The following is an 18,885-nucleotide window of genomic DNA, read 5'->3' as shown; positions in this document are numbered from 1 at the left end:
GACAGGCACGACGTATGAGCCATTCTGGGGGGGGGGGGGGGTGCTTTAGAGCCCATATACAACCTGTCTCACTTGCTCCTTCCTTCTGCCTGGTGATCACAACCTTCCAAAGAGTGGGCGGCTCCATCTGCTTGGCTCGCAGAGGGAGGAATCCCAAGCTGACTCAGGCCATGCGGCATTAAGTGCAAAATAAACATGTTTTGTTACTTCAGCATGGCTTGGCCTATACTGACTGATACAGCAAAAGCTCAATGAAGGTGATCTTATCAATATCATTTACTATGCTTTACACATTTTCCCAAGCTGACTCGTGATGGACATATATCATAGTGCAATATAAACTTTACTGCTTGGCCACTTCGGCACAGCTTGGCCTGCACTGTCTGACACAACAAAAGGTCAACGGATATTATCTTATCAACGTTATTTACTATGGTGTACAAGTTTTCTTAAAAAGGAAACCACATCACTTTTGTGAATGAAGAAACAAAGTACCACCTGCTATCATTAATATTCACATAGTAGTTAAAAGGAGAAAAGGTTATCCTCATACTAACGAAAATCAGCGGGCACACCCCCTGCAGCATCTGCACACACTACCATTCATGAGGCGCTGTTCAATGCCTTCCTCCAAGAAGCAGAACCATGGTGATAGATCCGGAAACTCTGGCTGCAGAGGGCCTCCCACTCAACTCCAGCCCTCTGCCCTGACCAGCCTGCCCTCTCAGCTGCCAGGCTCAAGGCTGTAGCCAATACCAGTGCCACGCACTTGCAAGGGACACCTGTCCCGCCGCGGCCCTTACCTCGGCAGACCGTGCCATTCTCCACGGCCTCGAAGCCCGCCTTGCACATGCAGCGCCCGATGGGCACCAGCCACTCGCCATCCCCGTTGCAGTAGAGCTTGATGGGCACGTCCACCTCCTCCGCGTTGGCAATGCAGCTGCCCCGGGCAGCCACCAGCGACGTGCTCTCCGCCCCTGACAGCGTCTCCTGGAAGATGGCGCCATTCTGGATGATGCGGGGGCACTTGCGGTAGAAGACGCGCACGGCAATGAGGGACATGCAGCCGCCGTAGTCCTGGAAGGCCAGGTAGAAGCCGCTGCGGGACACGGGTCCGAAACTCCGCACCTCCGTGTTGATCTTCATGACCCGGCCGCCCAGGTCCACCTGGGAGAAGCTCTCATCGGCGGCAATGGTGTCCACCTTCACCCATGGGTTCTCCATCCAGGTGGGAAAGGTCTTGGTGGCCGAGTCGAAGTCGGCCTCGTAGTAATAGAGGTTGAAGGTCTCCTTGCAGGAGCCGGGCACGCTGGGGATGCTACTGCAGTCACGCACCGAGAACTTCATCTCCACGTGGATGCGGTGGGCGCCCCGGCGCCGGATGAACTTGGTCCGTAGCCAGTTGTTCTGGCTCGACTCAAACACATTGCATACCTGGTACGTGCGGATCGTGTTCATGTTCTCATCGTAGCCACTCACCTCTTCCCACTGTGGGTGAAACGCCAGTCAGGTGGGGCAGCTAGGGGCTGAGCCCCAGGGAACATCCTAAGCGGGGAGGGCACAGACTTTGCCTTAGGGATCCTCCAGCCATGAAGGCGGCAGGCAGGACACCTACCATCAGGGGCCTCCTGTCTCTCAGGGGGAGGCACAGACTCTACCCAAGGGATCTCCCAGTTTGATGATGGAGACACGATGCCTACCATCAGAGAAACCCCAAACTGAGCAGGAGACTTGGCTCTGGCCCTGAGGAATTCCCCGCTCTATGCAGGAGACGCGCCAATCTGACGGGAAGGCCACATGCCCTGCTCTTGGTGGTATTCCCCTATCCACGAGGGAGATGTGACCCTTACCCCCCAGGGGTAACTAATCTGGTAAAGAAGTCACGGCCCCCCTGCTGTTCCTGGGAAGCTCCCAACCGAACGGAAACCAGGGAGAGGCTGAAACCACACAAAGTACGTGCTTGAGGAGCAGCCAGTCTGCTGAGGAGACAGGGCTCTGTCCGCCCGGAGTGCCCTATCTGGCCAGGCAGACACAGCCCTTGCCCTCGGGGATCCTCAGCCCAACGGAGGATGAGCTCTCACCCCCATAACAGAAACGTGAGGCATTTCCCTGTGAGAGTAGTGAATACGGAGACTGGAGGGAGACCTCCCTGCCTCCCTGCCTGGGGTCATTGCTCTGGCACCTCACCAGGCCCTGGCCTGGGCGCTCGCCCACCCAGCTATGAGCTCCCCCCTCCCACTGCTGGACGGGGCTTGGCAGGGCTGCGGAAAGCGGGGAACAGAAGGGCAAAGGCTGTGTTCCATGCATAGACGCTCACTCTCATGCAGGCTCACTCTCAGGCTGAGCCTTTGTTTACCCTTTCACACCCCCTCGAGCACCTCTCACTTTCTCTATCCAGCCTTCTGGAACCTCCTGGAGTGGAGTCTCCCTCCGGCCGCTGTGTCCAGGTTCACCAACTCTCCCTTGGGCCTTTGGGGACAGCCTGCCTAAATGATTGCCAGGCACGCCCAAGCCCTCTTGGTCTGGTCTTCCCCAGTGGGTCTGAGAGCTTGCTGGGATCAGCTCCCCGATCCCTCCTTCTCCTGGGCCCCTCTTTGGTGCTGGGCTGGCTTCACCTGGGGCAGGCCCATAAAAGGGCCCCAACAAGCAGGGTGAACCCGTGCCGAGCCCAGGGTGGCTGCTGTAATAGCATCCTATTTCTTTGTTGTGATTATCACACGTGGGAAGCACAGTTATCCCCATTTTACAGATGAGCAAGTGGAGACCAGAGAAGTGCAGTCACACACTGTGAGCCAAGGTCACACAGACCCAAACTCAGACCCATGCCCACGCTTGTCCACACTGCCTTGAAACACGAGCACCGAGCAGTGGGCTCTGTTCCAGCTCTGCTAACTTGACATGTGACCTTAGGCAAGTCACTGCCCCTCTCTGGGCCTCTATTTCCCCAACTGCCAGAAGTGACTGTCGGGGGGAGGGTAAGCGGTGGGAGAGGTGTCAGCCTCGCGTAGGTGCTCTTTGTCTTTCTGCCTCCCTCAGATTCTGCCTGCGTGGGGCGGGGCGGTGGCTGTGGCTGCTGTGAAGGGCGAGTGTGTGTGAGCAAGGCCGAGTGGGCCTAGCCACTACTCCAGTGGCGGCTCTGAAGCTCCCTACATTGCATTTAATTTTTTTTTTTTTTTTGGTGGCACCATGTGACAAAGTCAGCCCCTTGTTACAATCACTGCTCTTCTTCAGAACTTAATTAGAGCACTTAATTAGAGCACTCTGCCTTTCTCCCCTCTTTCTAATTAACATGCGGAGGCCCTGCAGCCTAAACACCCCAAATAATTGCGTCCGGGGGCCCTGCAGCCCAGCCTGGCCTCATTACTGGCAGGGTGGGGCTGTGGGCCCAGCCGCCTTCGCAGATGGAAAATTGGTGACAAGAAAGAGCCACAGAAAGAGGCCTGACCCTGGGGCCCTGCCTATTGAGAGCACAGGCCTGAGGGGGGTAGCGGAGGACGCAGTTCCTTGGGGGAGCAGCTGAGTCCCCATGGAGGAGCTGGGATGGGGGAGGGGGAGCTGGGGGAGCCCTGAGCCCCCACCAGAGACCAGGGGGGTGAGGAGGAGCTGGTATCAGAAAGGATGGTGATGAGGATGACGCCGGCAACAGCTCCCATAGCCACTTGTCACTGGGAGCCCCCCCTGCATCAGGCGCTATGCTGGATACTTGGCAGAAAAACCTCATAACAGTTCTGCGAGGAAGCCGTAATCACCACCATTTGACACACGAAGAAGCTAAAAGCTCAGACAGGTTAAGGAACTGGCCCCCAAATCACACAGTTGGTAAGTGGCAGGACTGGAATGGCTTCCCTGGTGGTTCAGGTGGTTACAGTAAGGCGGGAGACCTGGGTTCCATCCCTGGGTCGGGAAGATCCCCTGGAGGAAGGCAATGGAAACCCACTCCAGTACGCTTGCCTGGAAAATCCCATGGACAGAGGAGCCTGGTAGGCTGCAGTCCGTGGGGTCGCAAAGAGTTGGACATGACTGAGAGACTTCTCTTCCTTTCTTCAGGGGTCTGACTCCATAGCCAGTAGGTAACTGCCGGAGAGGAATCTCAAACTGCGCCGGATCCTTTTATCGGGGGGTGGGGTGGGTATGTGCCACGTGGAGTTTTAGCTCCTGGACCAGGGATCCAACCTGTGGCCTGTGCAGTGGAAGCACAGAGTCTTAACCATCGGACCACCAGGGCAGTCCCTGAGCCTGAAGTGTTCCTGGGAAGCTCTTAGCCTACATGGGCTCAGACCACAGGACCCAAGGAAGTGTGATGGTAGGAGCTCAGGAAGGTGGAATCTAGTGTGGTGGGAACCCAGAGGACTAGGTCACAGCCTTGGTTACAAACCTGAGCCCTCATCACTTACTAGCTGTAGGGTCCCCAGTAGGTGGCTATAGCTCTCTGAGCTTCAGTTTCCTCATCTGTGAAATGGAGGTGGTTCCTTCCCATAGGACCGGAGATGATGTGTGTAAAGGTGCTTTGATACAGTATGACTCCCAGTGCATGCTCAAGAACTGACAATTCACTTTCCCTATCTGTAAAACAGGGGTTGTGAGTACCCACTTCTCAGCCTCACTCTTAGAATTCTATAGGACAAGAGCTAAAAGCATCCAGCCTGTTGTCACGGTAACTGGTACTCATCAATGGTAGGGGACCGGTAGGGTGGGGCAACGAGAGTCCAGGTCCTGGGACCTGAAGGAGGGGAAGGGGCTCGAATGGGGTGGGCTAGGGCATCCAGGCCCCGCAGCAGAACCGGAGGTATCCTGGAGACCAGGCAGGGTTTGAGGACCACTGACTTACCCCCGATGGAGGATGCACAATCCAGCCCAGCTCCGCCGTCGCTGTGGTTGAATCCATCAGCGTTTCTGTGGAGAGAGCAGAGTCACTGCTGAGTTGCATACAAAGCACGGTCAATCACTAAGAACTTCCCTCTTAAGGGCTGTCTGTACAGAGGAGCCACCTACTTCCTTGCTCCAATCAATCACTGGGTCTAACCCTATGGACTATCCTCCCTTTAGGTCCTGCGTCTCACTCCATGATCCCGCCCACTCCCACACTCCAGCCAATCATCTGAGTCTATTTCTCTAGACTCCACCCCTTAAATCCAACTCCAGCCCTTCTACACACGGTCATGCCCCACCCTCTCAGCCAATCACATCCCTCCAACCTAGGTATTACCCTCCTTTACTGGGGAAGGGTCTTAACCTGGGGTCTCCTGGATAGGCTTCAGAGAGTCCTCAAGAAATTTCAAATTTTTCCTTCAAAATGAGGGTCCTATTTGCTTTTATGCATGCATCAAATTCTCACCAACTGGAATGCTGGCCTTACAGAGGCCTCCCTTGGGCCCCAGCCAAGCTGTCTCAGTTATTCCAGTTTTGCCATCTGCCCCATGCCTCCCATCAGGGATACCATTCCCCTTTCTCCAGGAACTGGGAGTTCTCCATCGTGTCCTCATCCCTGGGCCCCCTCCCCCAGGGCTCAGCCAACTCTGTCCCAAGGACAGAGCCCTGGGGATGGAGGGGCAGCAGGGGTGAACACCATGTCCAGTGGGGCCAGCCCATCACCTGCCCTCTGGGGGTTCAGAAAACTCAGATCAGCTTCTGACCCGGCTGGGCCCTACTTGCTTCCCATTATTCTAGCTGGAGGGGAGGAACCATCCAGTCAATGACAAAGGAGACCCACAGGGCCAGAAAGATCTCCATTCACCCCCAGATCAGGCTCAGCACCCCTCCCCTCTCCCCCCTTTCCTGCCACAGGGGATTCAAAATGCTTTTTGAACTGAACGGTGATGCACTGAGTAGATTTAAATTGCTTGGGCATTCAATCCACAAATATATCCGATGTACATTACGCACCCGAGCACTGTACGGGTACCCTGAGGGTGACTAGCAAAGCCCTTCCAAGGGAGCAGTTCACAGTCTGATGGCGGAGATGGGGTGTGAATACAAAGAGTTGTCAGAGGGTAGACTGAGCGACTTCACTTTCACTTTTCACTTTCATGCACTGGAGAAGGAAATGGCAACCCACTCCAGGGTTCTTGCCTGGAGAATTCCAGGGACGGGGGAGCCTGGTGGGCTGCCGTCTATGGGGTCGCACAGAGTCGGACACGACTGAAGCGACTTAGCAGCAGCAGGCGGAGAGGCCTAGGGAATCACAGCTGGACCTTCCCCACCCCCTAGGTGAGCAAAAGTGAGCGAGAGGCAATGCTTGCTGCTAAGCCCCCATCCTGTGCCCAGGATAGACATCACTAATCAATGCCTACACTCTGTGACTACACAGGGCTTCTCACCACAGTGCTCCAGGAAACCACCACCCACCACCTGAGATCCTATCTCTGGTCTAATCTAAGAGCCTCATTTTGGAAATAGGGCAACTGAGGCACAGATAGCGGAAGAGGCTTCCTAAAGATCACCCAGGAGGTGGTGGCAGAGTGGGAGGTGAGGGTCTCCTGCCTCCTACCCTGTAAACTTCTAGACACTTGGTTTGATGGCCTGGGTTGAATGAACTAGGGCAAGGAGAGTGGGGGCAGAGGGAAGTGTCCGTGTTGCTGTCAAAGCTGAAATGGGAGGAACAAGGTCTTGAACCAGGCAGGGGCGGTAAGGATGGGAGGAGGGTGGGAGAGAAGGAAGCGTTGAGCCAGAGGTGACCCTAGTCAGACCCGCGGGCTGACAAGAGAGGATATGGCAGTGTCCCCATGACCGCCTGTGGCTCGAGTTTGCGGTCACTGTGTCCCTTTGCATTGGGGGCTGGCGAGTGGGGGGGAGGAGGGTGCCAGGGACGGTGGAGTCCAGTGCCAAGGGCGTCCTTTTGATGGCAAATTGGAGGGAAGTTCTATTGTGCTGCTTTGGAGCTGAAAAAAGGGTTCCTTTTCACACTCCGAATGCTACAGATTTTTCTTCCTGGAGAGAACAAGGGCTGAACTTTTAACCTGTTTTCTCTCATCGGCCTCAGCCAGAGACGCGCCAAGCCAGGCTCTCTGCCTGGGCCCGAGGAACAGCTGCTGGGAGCCGCGCGCAACAAGGGAGAGAGGAGACTGTGCTTGGGACCAGAGAGGGGTCGAAGTGGAGGCAAACCCGCCAAGCAGGTGGCCCCACCCCTTGGCTGGATTCTTGGGCTGACCCAGAGGCCAAGCGCTAGAGGATTCCACAGCCCAGAGGAGGGACTGCGAACGGACGTCCTCCACGCCTGGGTGGAAACTCAGGCCCAGAGAGGTGCAAAGGACTGGCCAAAAGTCACACACTAAAAGCTGGTCCTCAAACTCTGGGCTCCCAGGGAGTTCAGGTTTGGGGGCTGCACTGTTCCTTTCCTTTGCCTCCCACCACAACTGGAACCAGCAAGGGGAGGATCTCAGAAGGATAGGAAGTCAACAGGCTGTTTGGTCATAGACTGGAAGGGGCTAAGAGGAGGGGCCAGCTTCCAGGTCCGCTGGGGAGGACACAGAAGGTGGCCTGGCCCCTATGCTCCTTTCTCACCAAGCCAGTCCTGGGCTCTGCCTAGAAGGCTGTTACCCGCCTGGAGCCACGGCAGGACGGAACCCCCAGGGTGCTTTCCCCACAACTTCCCCTTGGCCTTTGCCGTTCCGTGTCCACATCACCCTCCACCCTCTGCAAAAAAGGCAAGTAAGCAGAGCAGATGGACTGGGACTGGGAGGTCAGACTTCAATTCCAATACCTTTTCTGCCACCTTGGACTTGCAACCTTTCTAAGCTTCAGTCTCCTCACCTACAGAAAGTCCATAATACCTTGTGGAGGTGAACAGGAGAGCTAAGTGAGATGGGAGGGTTCTCAGCTTGCAGCCCAGCCCAAGCAGATCATCAGTAAGTGGCGGCTATTCTGTTTTCAGATCCAGCGTGGTGCGTTTTGGCTGACCCTGTGCTGGCGTACACACATTGTTTCCTTTGGGCTCATCAGGTGGCCCCTGCAAGTGAAGGCGAGTCTAAGCAGCTCCCCCCACACCCCAGACCACGCCTGCCAACATCTGATGGACATCAGCCTCTTGTTCGAGGGCTGAGGCCTCCGGGGAGCCCCTCCTAGTCTGTCTGATGCCGCTTTCCTGGAATGCCCTGGTTTCCTCTTTGTTCCTCTTAACCAAGTGCTGAAGTTCAAGCTCAGTTTCCCTGGGAACCTGGGTGGCTTCAGAAAGCCATGCCCTATTTCCATCACCAGCACTTCCCTCCTCCCCATAACACCCCAGACCTTGCCCCTCTGTTCTCAAAAATCTACAGAGGGCGAGAACTCATGTTCACTGAGACCAGAGACCCTGTCTATTAGGAGCCAGAAACCCTCCCCAACGTTCTCACAGTGATGCCAAGAGATAACTGAGACTGTCCCATTTCACAGATGAGAAAACTGAGGTTTACAAAAGCTTAGGGACTTGCCCAGGATCACACAATTATTCCATTTACAAGCTGTGCTCCGGCTGCACAGACTGTTTGGTACTCTCTCTCACACAGTGTTTCTCCTGATCTCCTCCCCTTCCACCCCGTCTGTAATTTACTTACCCCAGGACCCAGCAGAGGGCTTTGCACTTAGTAGGTCTTCAGTCAAAGGCAACATTCCCCTTCCCTCCCCTAAAACTGTAGGGCTCGAACATGCCCGTGTTCTGCTCCTTCCGGACAACATCCAGGACTTTGGCCGTTTCCACCTATAGCCTCTACTATTATATAATTACACAATTTCTTCCGACTCTTGTTTTTTTTTCCTTAAGTGTATTTTAAAGAGGAAAAAGTTATCATTATTACAAATGGGAAACCAAGATCACTTGCCATAAAAGGAAGGAAAACAAACGTAAGACTATTACCATTAAAAAAAAGTTTGCCTGCAAACTACCTAACTCCCCACACTTTGGGGACCGCTAGGCTCCACCAAGCTGCCTCTCAATTGCTCGAAATGTGCTCTCCACGCCCCCGCCCCGCTCTCCCCACCAGCTGTGACAAGGACAATCTCGCGTGCAGGGGAAGCCACTTTCACTGTACACAGATAATTAATCACCACATGATGCGCCAAAACCACAACAGGAATGCATGTCTGGGTTCGGTATGTGATGGCCACTGGGTACAGCAGGAGAGAAAGAAAACAAACAATCCAGGGATGGCTTCCTGGAGGAAGTGACACAGATAAACGGCTTGAAGGATGAGTTAGGAGAGAGTCGTGAGAGGCTGAGTGGGAAAGCGTGCCACACTTCAGCGTGTCCCACTGAAGGGACAACAGAGGCATAGGCACAGAGGTGACAGCAGGGTGGCCTGCAGGCAGGCATGAGGGAGGGAGGTGCAGGGATCACAGAGGTGATAGCAGGGTGGCCTGCAGGCAGGCATGAGGGAGGGAGGTGCAGGGATCCGAGGTGATAGCGGGGTGGCCTGCAGGCAGGCATGAGGGAGGGAGGTGCAGGGATCGACGCGGGCTGGGGGCTGAGCTGGAGAGCCAGAGCAGGGCTGCCCAGAAAAGGCCAGCGACTGTCCGAGGCCCCCTTGCTGGACCGCACCCATCTGCCCACATCTTTCCCAGCTCCCCTGGTACCACCCACCCCGCCCTGCCTACCACTGCCCTTTCACTCGCCTCTGGGCCCTCCCAACCTTCCAGTTAGCCCTGGAAATGCCCAGATCCCAATCCCTGGATGCTTGAAGTGACCATTGGAAAGAAAAAAAAAATCCCAGTGGAAAGACGGGGAAACTGAGAGTACATGGACAAGATTTTCAGCACCCAGCCAGCAGCCTGGAGCGCCTTACTTGATGGGGAAAACAGGGTCTGGCCCGTGGGAGTGGCTTTGGCCCTCACCCCGCTGCTCCCACACACCCCCCTCTGCTTCCTGGAGACTGCACAGAAGAAAGCAATCAGGAGGCCCCGATCGTACAGGCTGGGGAGGCCCGAAGACCCCTCTGGCTATGTGTGAATGAGCAGTGCACATTTCAGAAATATTTGCGCTAAAAAGGAGACACACTGAAGTCGTTAGCGTTGGGCCGACGGGAGAGTGGCTGTGCAGGGCCCTGTTTTTAGGCTGGAGCAGAGGGGGTCGCCCTCTGCTCCCCGACCCAGCCCTGGTCAGCTCCATCTGACCCCTTCTTGGACCAGACTTCTCTAGGGCCATGGACACCGTTGGCACTAATGACAGTAGGTGCGAGTTCCAAAGACACGAGGAGAAGCATTTATTAAGTGCCTACTGTGTGCTGGGCATTGAGTTGGGCACTCTAAGCATGGACTCAGTCTCCTGGCAACCTGTGGGGTACATTAGCCCCACTTTACAGATGTGGAAGCTGACGTCAGAGAGGCGAAGCAGCCTGTACAAGCACTCAGAGGCAGGGCTAGGATTTGAACCACCATCTGTCTCATTCTTCATCTGTGTTATTTTCAGGAGACTGTAGCTATAGCCTTAAAACACACACCCCCACACACTCACACACTATGCTCTTTTTGTTTATGGGCCTGTGTAAGGACGGGAGGGGAAAAAATGGGGAGGGCAGCAGGGGAGTGGTGCACAGACTGTCCAGGCTGGAACCTTGGCTCTGGCACTCCTTTAGTGAGTGACTGCAGGCAAGCCTGTGCTCCTCTCTGGACCTCAGTTTCCCCATCTGTATAATGGATCATGTGAGAATTAAGTGGCATCACATAGGTGAGGCCCGTTGATCTGCAGTCTCCAAGGCAGTCCACAGGGTCGCAAAGAGTTGGACACGACTGAGCGACTGAACTGAACTGAAGGCCCTCATTCTGGGAGGGCTCTGTGTCTGCCTCCTTCACCGCTGTGACTTTAGCACTGAGAAATGATTCCGGTACACAGTAGATATATTTGATTTTACACACAGGTGAGGTTTCTAAAGCCCATGTCTGATCATGTCTTAACTGAACCAAATGCCCTTCAGAACTCCCACTGCCAGCGAGGTCAAGTCCCAGCTCCTCAACAACCCATTCAAGGCCCCTGTGAGGCAGGCCAGCTTAATTACCTTCCAGCCGTGACCAGCCTTCCTGAGTTTCCTTCTGCGTGCAGAAGGCGCTATGTTTCCTTGGGCCTTGGTGACTTGAATGTTCCCAATTTTTCTGCTTGGAATGTCCTTCCAGCTTTGGAGCCTGGCTAACTTCTCTTCCAAAACTTAACTCAAGGGAGCTTAAGTTTCTGGCAGCTGTCCCTGAATCCTCCCGGTCTGAGAAACAAGACCATGGTGATTCAACAAACATCTACTTGACTCTACCTCTTGGGTGTCAGGCCCTGTGCTGAACACTGGGGACGCAAAAACAGATCAACAAGTCCTTCCCTCAAGGAGCTTTCCAGACTAGTGCCCAAGAGGTGAACTCTCTACAGAGAGAGGCAGAGTGAAACAGGTGATATGGGCTGTGAACCAGGAAGCCCAGGGGAAGAAAGGATTACCCACGACCAGGAAATCAGCAAAGGCGTCTCAGAGGAGGTAGCATTTGGGCTGGGAGGAGAGGGGAAAGGCATGCCATGTAAAGGACATGGCAGAATCAAAGGCTCAGAGGTGTGAAACTTGAGTCTGGGCAACAGTAAAACCTGAGGGTCTCGGTGGGCTCTGGGCTAAAGGGTTAGCATTCATTATCTCATTTCATCGTAACTGTTTATAAAGTAGGTACTTTACTGAACCTCCCTTTACAGATGGGAAAGCTAAAGTTAGGAGAGCTGTTCAAGGTTTTCATCGCCAGGCAGTGGTGGCGCTCCATCTGCCTCACGCCAAAGCCTGTGTTCTTCACTGCTGCATTGGGCTGGCATGTCTGTGCTGTGGGGTGGGAGCAAAATGCTTTGTGGATGAATCTGTCACCTCAGGATGGGGCTAAGGAGTTTGGATCTTGTCCTGAAGATCCAAAACGGGGCAATGGGGAGCTATAGAGGGTTCCTGAGGACGGTAATGATATGGTCTATCTTAAGAACATAGACATGAAAACACAGTCTGTCCTGAAGATGGACAGATATCTTGCAGTAATTCCCTGGGATCTTTGCTCCAAACTGGCCAGCAGCCCTCAGCCCAGGCGACCAAACAGCCTGGCACGTGACCCGAGCTGCAGATGCCACTCCGAATCCTTCCCGCAGCTCCAGCTGCTCCCTGCTGGGGGTAAGGGGGCTCAGATGACTTGAACACAGGGCTGTCTACCCCACCACAGCCTGGTCAGATGCTAGCCACAGCCTGGAGGCCAGACCTGGGTTACCATTGCAGGGAGTCGGAGCATTCTTCCTCTGGTCCATGTTAGGATTCCAAGAGGAGGCAATAGTCAGGATCAGGAGATAAAGTTCAAGGCCATGGATAAGCCGGGTGATCTGGAGAAGTTCACTGTACCTCCCTGAGCCTCAGTCTCCTCATCTATAAAATGGGGATCATAATATTCTCACTCAATGTACCTCCCAGGGCTGCTGAGAGGCTCCAAGGAGGCACTGGGTGCAAAGGGTCTTTATCACATGCAAAGGCTGGGCCCTGTGGAAGCAACAGCGAAAATCACTGACACGCGTGGAGGACGCAGTGTGGGCTTCACTGACATTGTCTTACTGACACTTCAGACCAAGTAATGGAGAAGCCAAAGCTTGGAGAGATCAAGGACTCCCCGGAGGCCACATGGCCGCTAAGAGGCAAGGCCAGATGGGACGTGTTTGGTCTGACCCCAGAAGGCACCAGGTCATGCTGATTCGCAAATGGGAGGGAAAAAAATCAGAGTGTTCAGGTACCATGCTCTTGGTGCCAGGCCTTGAGCCGTCACTCCACACATCCTGCAAGGCTGGCACGTTACCCTCATTGTACAGATGAGGAACCTGGGTTCCAAAAGGCTCAGAGACCTGCCCAAAGCCACACAGCCCCACAGCTGGATTTGAACTATCAGCCCCCGGTTTCCTGTGGCCTCCTTCTCCTCTGAAAACCAGGCGAGAAGCATCAGCAGAGGGCATCTTGGGGTCGCTGGTCCAAAGCAACTAAGTAGAAGGCGGTGATGCCAGCAGGGCAGCCCTGGGCCAGCTGCAGGCAGGCCGTGGATTTTACAGGCTGAAATGTGCCGAGAGGCAGCGCGATGTTTTTCCAGCTCGGCCCTCCCACCCCCGCTCCGCCCTCAGGCTCACGGAAAGAGGACCCAGCTGATGTAAAATCCTTCTGCCTGCCCCTCTCCCAGCTCACACCCCTGTCTGTCCTCCTGGCATCAGAGGCCCTCCTCTGCCTTGGTTGCCTGCCTGGGGCCTGCTCTTGTTTTCTCAGGCCCTGGGCGGAGGAGTCCCCGCGACGCTGGGCTCCTCTGCTCTGTCCCCCTGTCTGCCCGCCGCTGGCCTGGGCATCCGCCAGCGCCGGCCGCCCGGCTGAAACCCAATCCTCCGGGCCAGCCGGGGTGCTCACTAACAGCGGGCCGTATTGTGCAGCCAGGGCTTCGGGAGAGTTTGGATTCGCTGCTTGGGGACCCACTTAACCTCCGCCAAGGACAGGATGATGGATGGGGGTCTGGGAAGGGGTTGCTGGGGGTGGGGTGGGCGGTAAATGAACACCAGGGCTGCTGGGGAAGGGGAAGGAGGGAGGCAGGGATGGGAACAGCCCTGCACGCACAAGAGCCCTGTCAGTCTTCAGGACAACGCTGAGGGATGCCCGGTATCCTTACTGGCCCCATTTTATACCAGAAGGAAGATGAAGATCTGAGAGGCGAGGCGACTTGGCCCAAGTCACACGGCAACTCAGAAATTGAACTCGAGTCTATTGCCCTTGACATTCCTGACACACCAGACTGCCTCTCACAGCCAGCATTTGTCCAGTGGTTTAAAATTTTTAAAGCCCTTTTTCTTAAATAAATCCATAAGCAATTCCCCCCTATTAAGTAGTTAATGAAAATATAGGGATGGCATTGCTCTATTTAAAATGGATGACCAACAAGGTCCTTCTGTATAGCACGGGGAACTCTGCTCAATGTTGGATGGGAGGCTGGATGGGACGGGCGTTTGGGGGAGAATGGATACATGTAAATGTATGGCTGAGTCCCTTTGCGGTCCACCTGAAACTATCACAACATAATCGGCTATACTCCAATATAAAGTACACAGTTTAAAAAAATATATATAGTGATGGCAACTGGCATTACTGAGCACCTACTATGTGCCAGGTCTGTGCTGAGCACTTCTTGGCTTTATCTGGTGAGACCCTAACAGTGACTGTTTAGCTGGGAACATTAGTCACAATCTTTTTTTTTTTTCTCTCTTTTGGCTACAATGAGGCACGCAGGATCTTAGTTCCTTGACCGGGGATCAAACCTGTGTCCCCTGAAGTGGGAGCACGGACTCTTAACCACTGGTCCACCAGGGAAGTTCCCATCATAGCCATTTTAAAGAAGAGGAGGCACACTCAGGAAGGCAGTTACTCCTGGGACCCGTCTCAGGCTGGCTGAGGGAAGCAGGAGCTCAGGCACCCCAGCTGTTTACAGTCAGCACCCCTTCTGAGTGGTTGGTTACCATTTTTTCATCTCCCTTCAGCCCCCTGGACAGAGCTCCCACCCTGCAGTTCGGCACTCAAGGCGTTCCTTCTCCCTGCAACGTTCCTCGTCCTCTTAACCTGCCTAGGACACTCATACGCAACCTCCAAGCTCCATATCAAGGGATCTGCCTGGTGGGTCAGTGGTTAAGAATCCACTTAGCAACGCAAGGGGCGCAGTGTCCATCCCTGGTTGGAGCACTAAGGTCTCACGTGTTGCTGAGCAGCTAAGCTCATGTGCTGCAATGACTGGAGCCCGAGCGCCTCAACTAGAGGGTCTGTGCACAACAAAAGGCCCCACGTGACACAGTGGAGGTCCGCACGCTGCAGCTAAGGCCCCGTGCAGCCAAAAAAAGATCCGTATCAAAAGTCACCCCCTCCTGGAAGCCCTTTCTGATGATCCTGGCAGTGGGGCTTCTACAGTCCTGTGCGTACCTCTCATTGTCACCCTTGTAACCCTGCCCTGAGACTTTTACTCATCAGCCCAACTGGGTTGTGAGTATCTTGTGGGCAGGACCAAGCCTGGATCACTTTCATAGACCTCAGCTTCTGTTAAAGCCACTGAACCCGCACCTTGCCCCGACCTCCAGCCAACCCAGACATCAAATACCCTTTCCCACTTATGCCACCTGGGTGCCTGGACTTTTCCTCCAAGAAAGGTTACTGTTATCAAAATGGCTCCATATACTATATAATTCAGGCTTCCCTGAATTATACAGTATTATGAAGTTTCCAGGTGGTACCCTGGAGAAGGAAATGGCAACCCACTCCACTACTCTTGCCTGGAAAATTCCACGAACGGAGGAGCCTGGTAGGCTACAGTCCATGCGATTGCAGAGTTGGACATGACCGAGGGACTTCACTTTCACCAGTGGTAAAGAACCCGCCTGCCAAAGCAGAAGACATACGAAAGGGCTCGAACCCGGGATGGGGAAGGTTCTCTAGAGAAGGAAAGGGCTACCCACTCCAGCATTCTTACCTGGAGAATCTCAAGGACAGAGAAGCCTGGCAGGCTACAGTCCACAGCATCACAGAGAGTCGGACATGACTGAAGCAACTTCAGTTCAGTTCAGTTCAGTCGCTCAGTCGTATCCTACTCTTTGCGACCCCATGAATCGCAGCACGCCAGGCCTCCCTGTCCATCACCAACTCCCGGAGTTCACCCGGACTCACGTCCATTGAGTCAGTGATGCCATTCAGCCATCTCATCCTCTGTCGTCCCTTCTCCTCCTGCCCCCAATCCCTCCCAGCATCAGAGTCTTTTCCAATGAGTCAACTCTTCGCATGAGGTGGCCAAAGTACTGGAGTTTCAGCTTTAGCATCAGTCCCTTCAAAGAACACCCAGGGCTGATCTCCTTCAGAATGGACTGGTTGGATCTCCTTGCAGTCCAAGGGACTCTCAAGAGTCTTCTCCAACAGCACAGTTCAAAAGCATCAATTCTTCGGCGCTCAGCCTTCTTCACAGTCCAACTCTCACATCCATACGTGACCACTGGGAAAACCATAGCCTTGACTAGACAGACTTTAGTCGGCAAAGTAATGTCTCTGCTTTTGAATATGCTATCTAGGTTGGTCATAACTTTTCTTCCAAGGAGTAAGTGTCTTTTAATTTCATGGCTGCAGTCACCATCTGCAGTGATTTTGGAGCTCCCCAAAAATAAAGTCTGCCACTGTTTCCACTGTTTCCCCATCTATTTCCCATGAAGTGATGGGACCGGATGCCGTGAAGCGACTTAGCATGCACTATATAATCCAAAACACTATGCTGTCACTCCTGTGATGCTCACAACACCCTATGAGGCAGAATTATTACTGTCCCCATTTACCCCACTCATCATCCATCCAACTATCCATTCATCCATCCACTCTCTCACTTATCCCATCCACCCATCCACCATTCCACTCACCCTATACCCCTATTCATCCACTCACCCACGTTATCAAGCTTCCCACTTAAGTATCCAATCATCAGGCATACATTGTCCCCATTAAACCAACTCTGTTTCCTTCTTTCAATTCTTCCTCCTTTTCTTCCTATGGATGGGAGAAATGAGCTTCAGAGAGGTTAAACCACCTGCCCATCATCACACAGCTAACAAGCAGCAGATCCAGGGGGTTGAACCAGGGACACTTTTATAACCACTCTGCTCTGTGGCCTCTCACTTTCTCACTTCATTTCAAACTGTCCCACTGCATGCAGGTTTAGTATTGCAAGTCACCTCAAATCCTTTTGGATGTGTGTAAAGTGTAAATTACAAATCAATAAGACACAGGCCAGTGTAAGTCCAAGCTGGGGTCTGTCAGCTTGGAGTCAATTAGAAAGCCTGCTGCAAGACCTGCTGGGACTAGATCTATTTGCCTAATTGGCACCGGTTTCTTCCACTGAAGGACAATTAACTCAAATCCCAGAATCCAGAACACCCCTCTGCTTCTGGACAAGATGTCAGACATTTAGTCACACGGAATTCTCCTGCTCATTCATTCACCCATTGACCCCACACGCCCACTCATCCGTCTCTTTCCAACCACCCAGTCTTCATAATGATCCATAAACTATCCTGCCATCTACCCACCCACTCACCTCCCTACTTACCTATTTGCATGCTGATCTATTCACTTATTTATCCCTCTAACCCTAACCCTCACCCTTTGGCTGCATCCTGAGTTCTGCCCTGCTGTCTCTGAGTCTGGTTCCCCTCTGCCTCCAGGCAGCCTGTTTCACTGGGGTCCCCTTTGGTCTGTAGACCTGGCTTCCCCCATCCTAACAGGCACGGATATGGCTGAGGCCTCTCCCACCCCCAAAGAGGAGCCAATGAATGAGAACTTGAGCCCAGATGCAGCCTCATCGCCAACCGTGACCCCCTGTTGCACAGTCTGGAAGGAGGTGGTGGTGGTTTCGCCGTCAGTCATGTCTGACTCTTGCAACCCCATGGACTGTAGCCTGCTAGGCTCCTCTGTCCATGGGATTCTCTAGGCAAGAATACTGGAGTGGGCTGCCATTTCCTTCTCCAGGGATCTTCCTCACCCAGGGATCGAACCCTGGTCTCCTGCATTGCAGGCAGATTCTTTACTGTCTGAGCCACCAGGGAAGCTGAGTCTGGAAGGAGGGCCAGAGCGTAAAGAGAAAACCGCAGAGCAGAGAGACCCCAACCCTGCCTGGGGAGTCGGTGGAGACTTCTCAGATGTGGGACATCCGGCGTGAACCCCGAGGTTCCGAGTGGGAGGCAAGCCAGTCTGGAAGGAAAGAAAAGGAGAACTGCGAGCAGGATAAGAGGGTGTTCCAGGCAGGAGGAACACTCCGGGCAAAGGCCAGGAGGAGAGGATGAGCATAGCTCCTGCAGGGAGCTGCTCGAGGAAAGAGGAAGTCTTGGGAGAAAGAACAACAGACACCACCGAGAGCCTTGAATCTTAGGCTGCTCGGCCCAGGCCAGCCCGGGGGCAGCAGGGAACTGTTGGAGGTGCGTGGCCTGGCTCAGTTGTCACTGCATTCTCTGGTGTGACTGGTCCATTTTATAAGCGTGGACATCGCGGCCGAGGGATCAGAGGTGCAGAGGGCGGCCCAGGTCACTCAGTTAAGCTGGTCAGGGGCACAGCAAAGGTTCCACTCCACGAGTGATGGCTCCAAAGCCCCCACTCATTCTGAAAGCAGCTTCTGTCTCAACAGGAGCTGTTTCTACAGAGAGTCTGCGTCCCCCTCAGTGCCAGTACCCGCCTCCAGCTCTGCCTCTGTGCCCCTGTGGTTCTGCCGTGCGGCGACAGAACCCCTGGGGCACCATCTCTTCTCAGTGAGACTCCGCCTGTTCCCTCCGACACCCTGGGCCCACTTGCCAACCGCATCTGGCACCTCGGGCAGTTAAGCAGATGTAGCTCTGCTGGGGCGTTTTCTCCTGTGCCCGTACTCCCCATCACCATCTCCATGACTGGACCATCCACATATTCATCACCGTCCTCATACCGTTCATTCCCCACCATCCCCAACACCCTGAGGGGGTGACCTCCGACAGAAAGCCAGGCGGGCCCAAGAGCTTTCCACTACTGGGGCTCATGACAGGACGGCACGGAAGGTTCTTGACAGTGGACAGGCCTGATAAGGGATAGGACTTGAAACGAGGGGCCCTTCAGGTGGAGAAGACATGGAGGAAGAGGCTCTCTGAGTCAGGAAAGAGATTATCCAGGAGGTGAGGGAACAGACCCCTACCACCTGCATCTCCATCACCATGGAGACCATTTACTGGGCACCTATGCTACGCCAGGCACTGAGCCATGCAAGGGACATCCAGGAGCACATCTGAGCCTCCCCAAATCCTCCAAGGGGCATACAGTGGCTCCACTTTACAGATTAGTAAACTGAGGTTCAGTGAGGACAAGTCTGGAGAATGAAACAGCAACCCACTCCAGTATTCTGGCCTGGAGGATCCCACGGACAGAGGAG

At 54.2% G+C, this 18,885-nt stretch overlaps 1 protein-coding gene across 3 annotated transcripts in view; it reads right to left on the bottom strand.

Moving 5' to 3' along the window:
* Positions 1-18,885, bottom strand: part of EPHB2 (EPH receptor B2) — a 216,251-nt gene that overhangs the window by 133,864 nt on the left and 63,502 nt on the right. For all 3 annotated transcript variants that reach the window (XM_018055479.1, XM_018055470.1, XM_018055464.1), the window contains exons 2-3: positions 4,829-4,893; positions 804-1,488 (exon numbers count right to left, since the gene is read on the bottom strand). In XM_018055479.1, the coding sequence (XP_017910968.1) occupies positions 804-1,488; positions 4,829-4,893 (750 nt within the window). The remainder of the gene's footprint in view (positions 1-803; positions 1,489-4,828; positions 4,894-18,885) is intronic.

This window comes from Capra hircus, chromosome 2 (assembly GCF_001704415.2).
Source record: "Capra hircus breed San Clemente chromosome 2, ASM170441v1, whole genome shotgun sequence".
Taxonomy (NCBI): domain Eukaryota; kingdom Metazoa; phylum Chordata; class Mammalia; order Artiodactyla; family Bovidae; genus Capra; species Capra hircus.
This window is presented reverse-complemented; position numbering and strand designations above follow the sequence as displayed.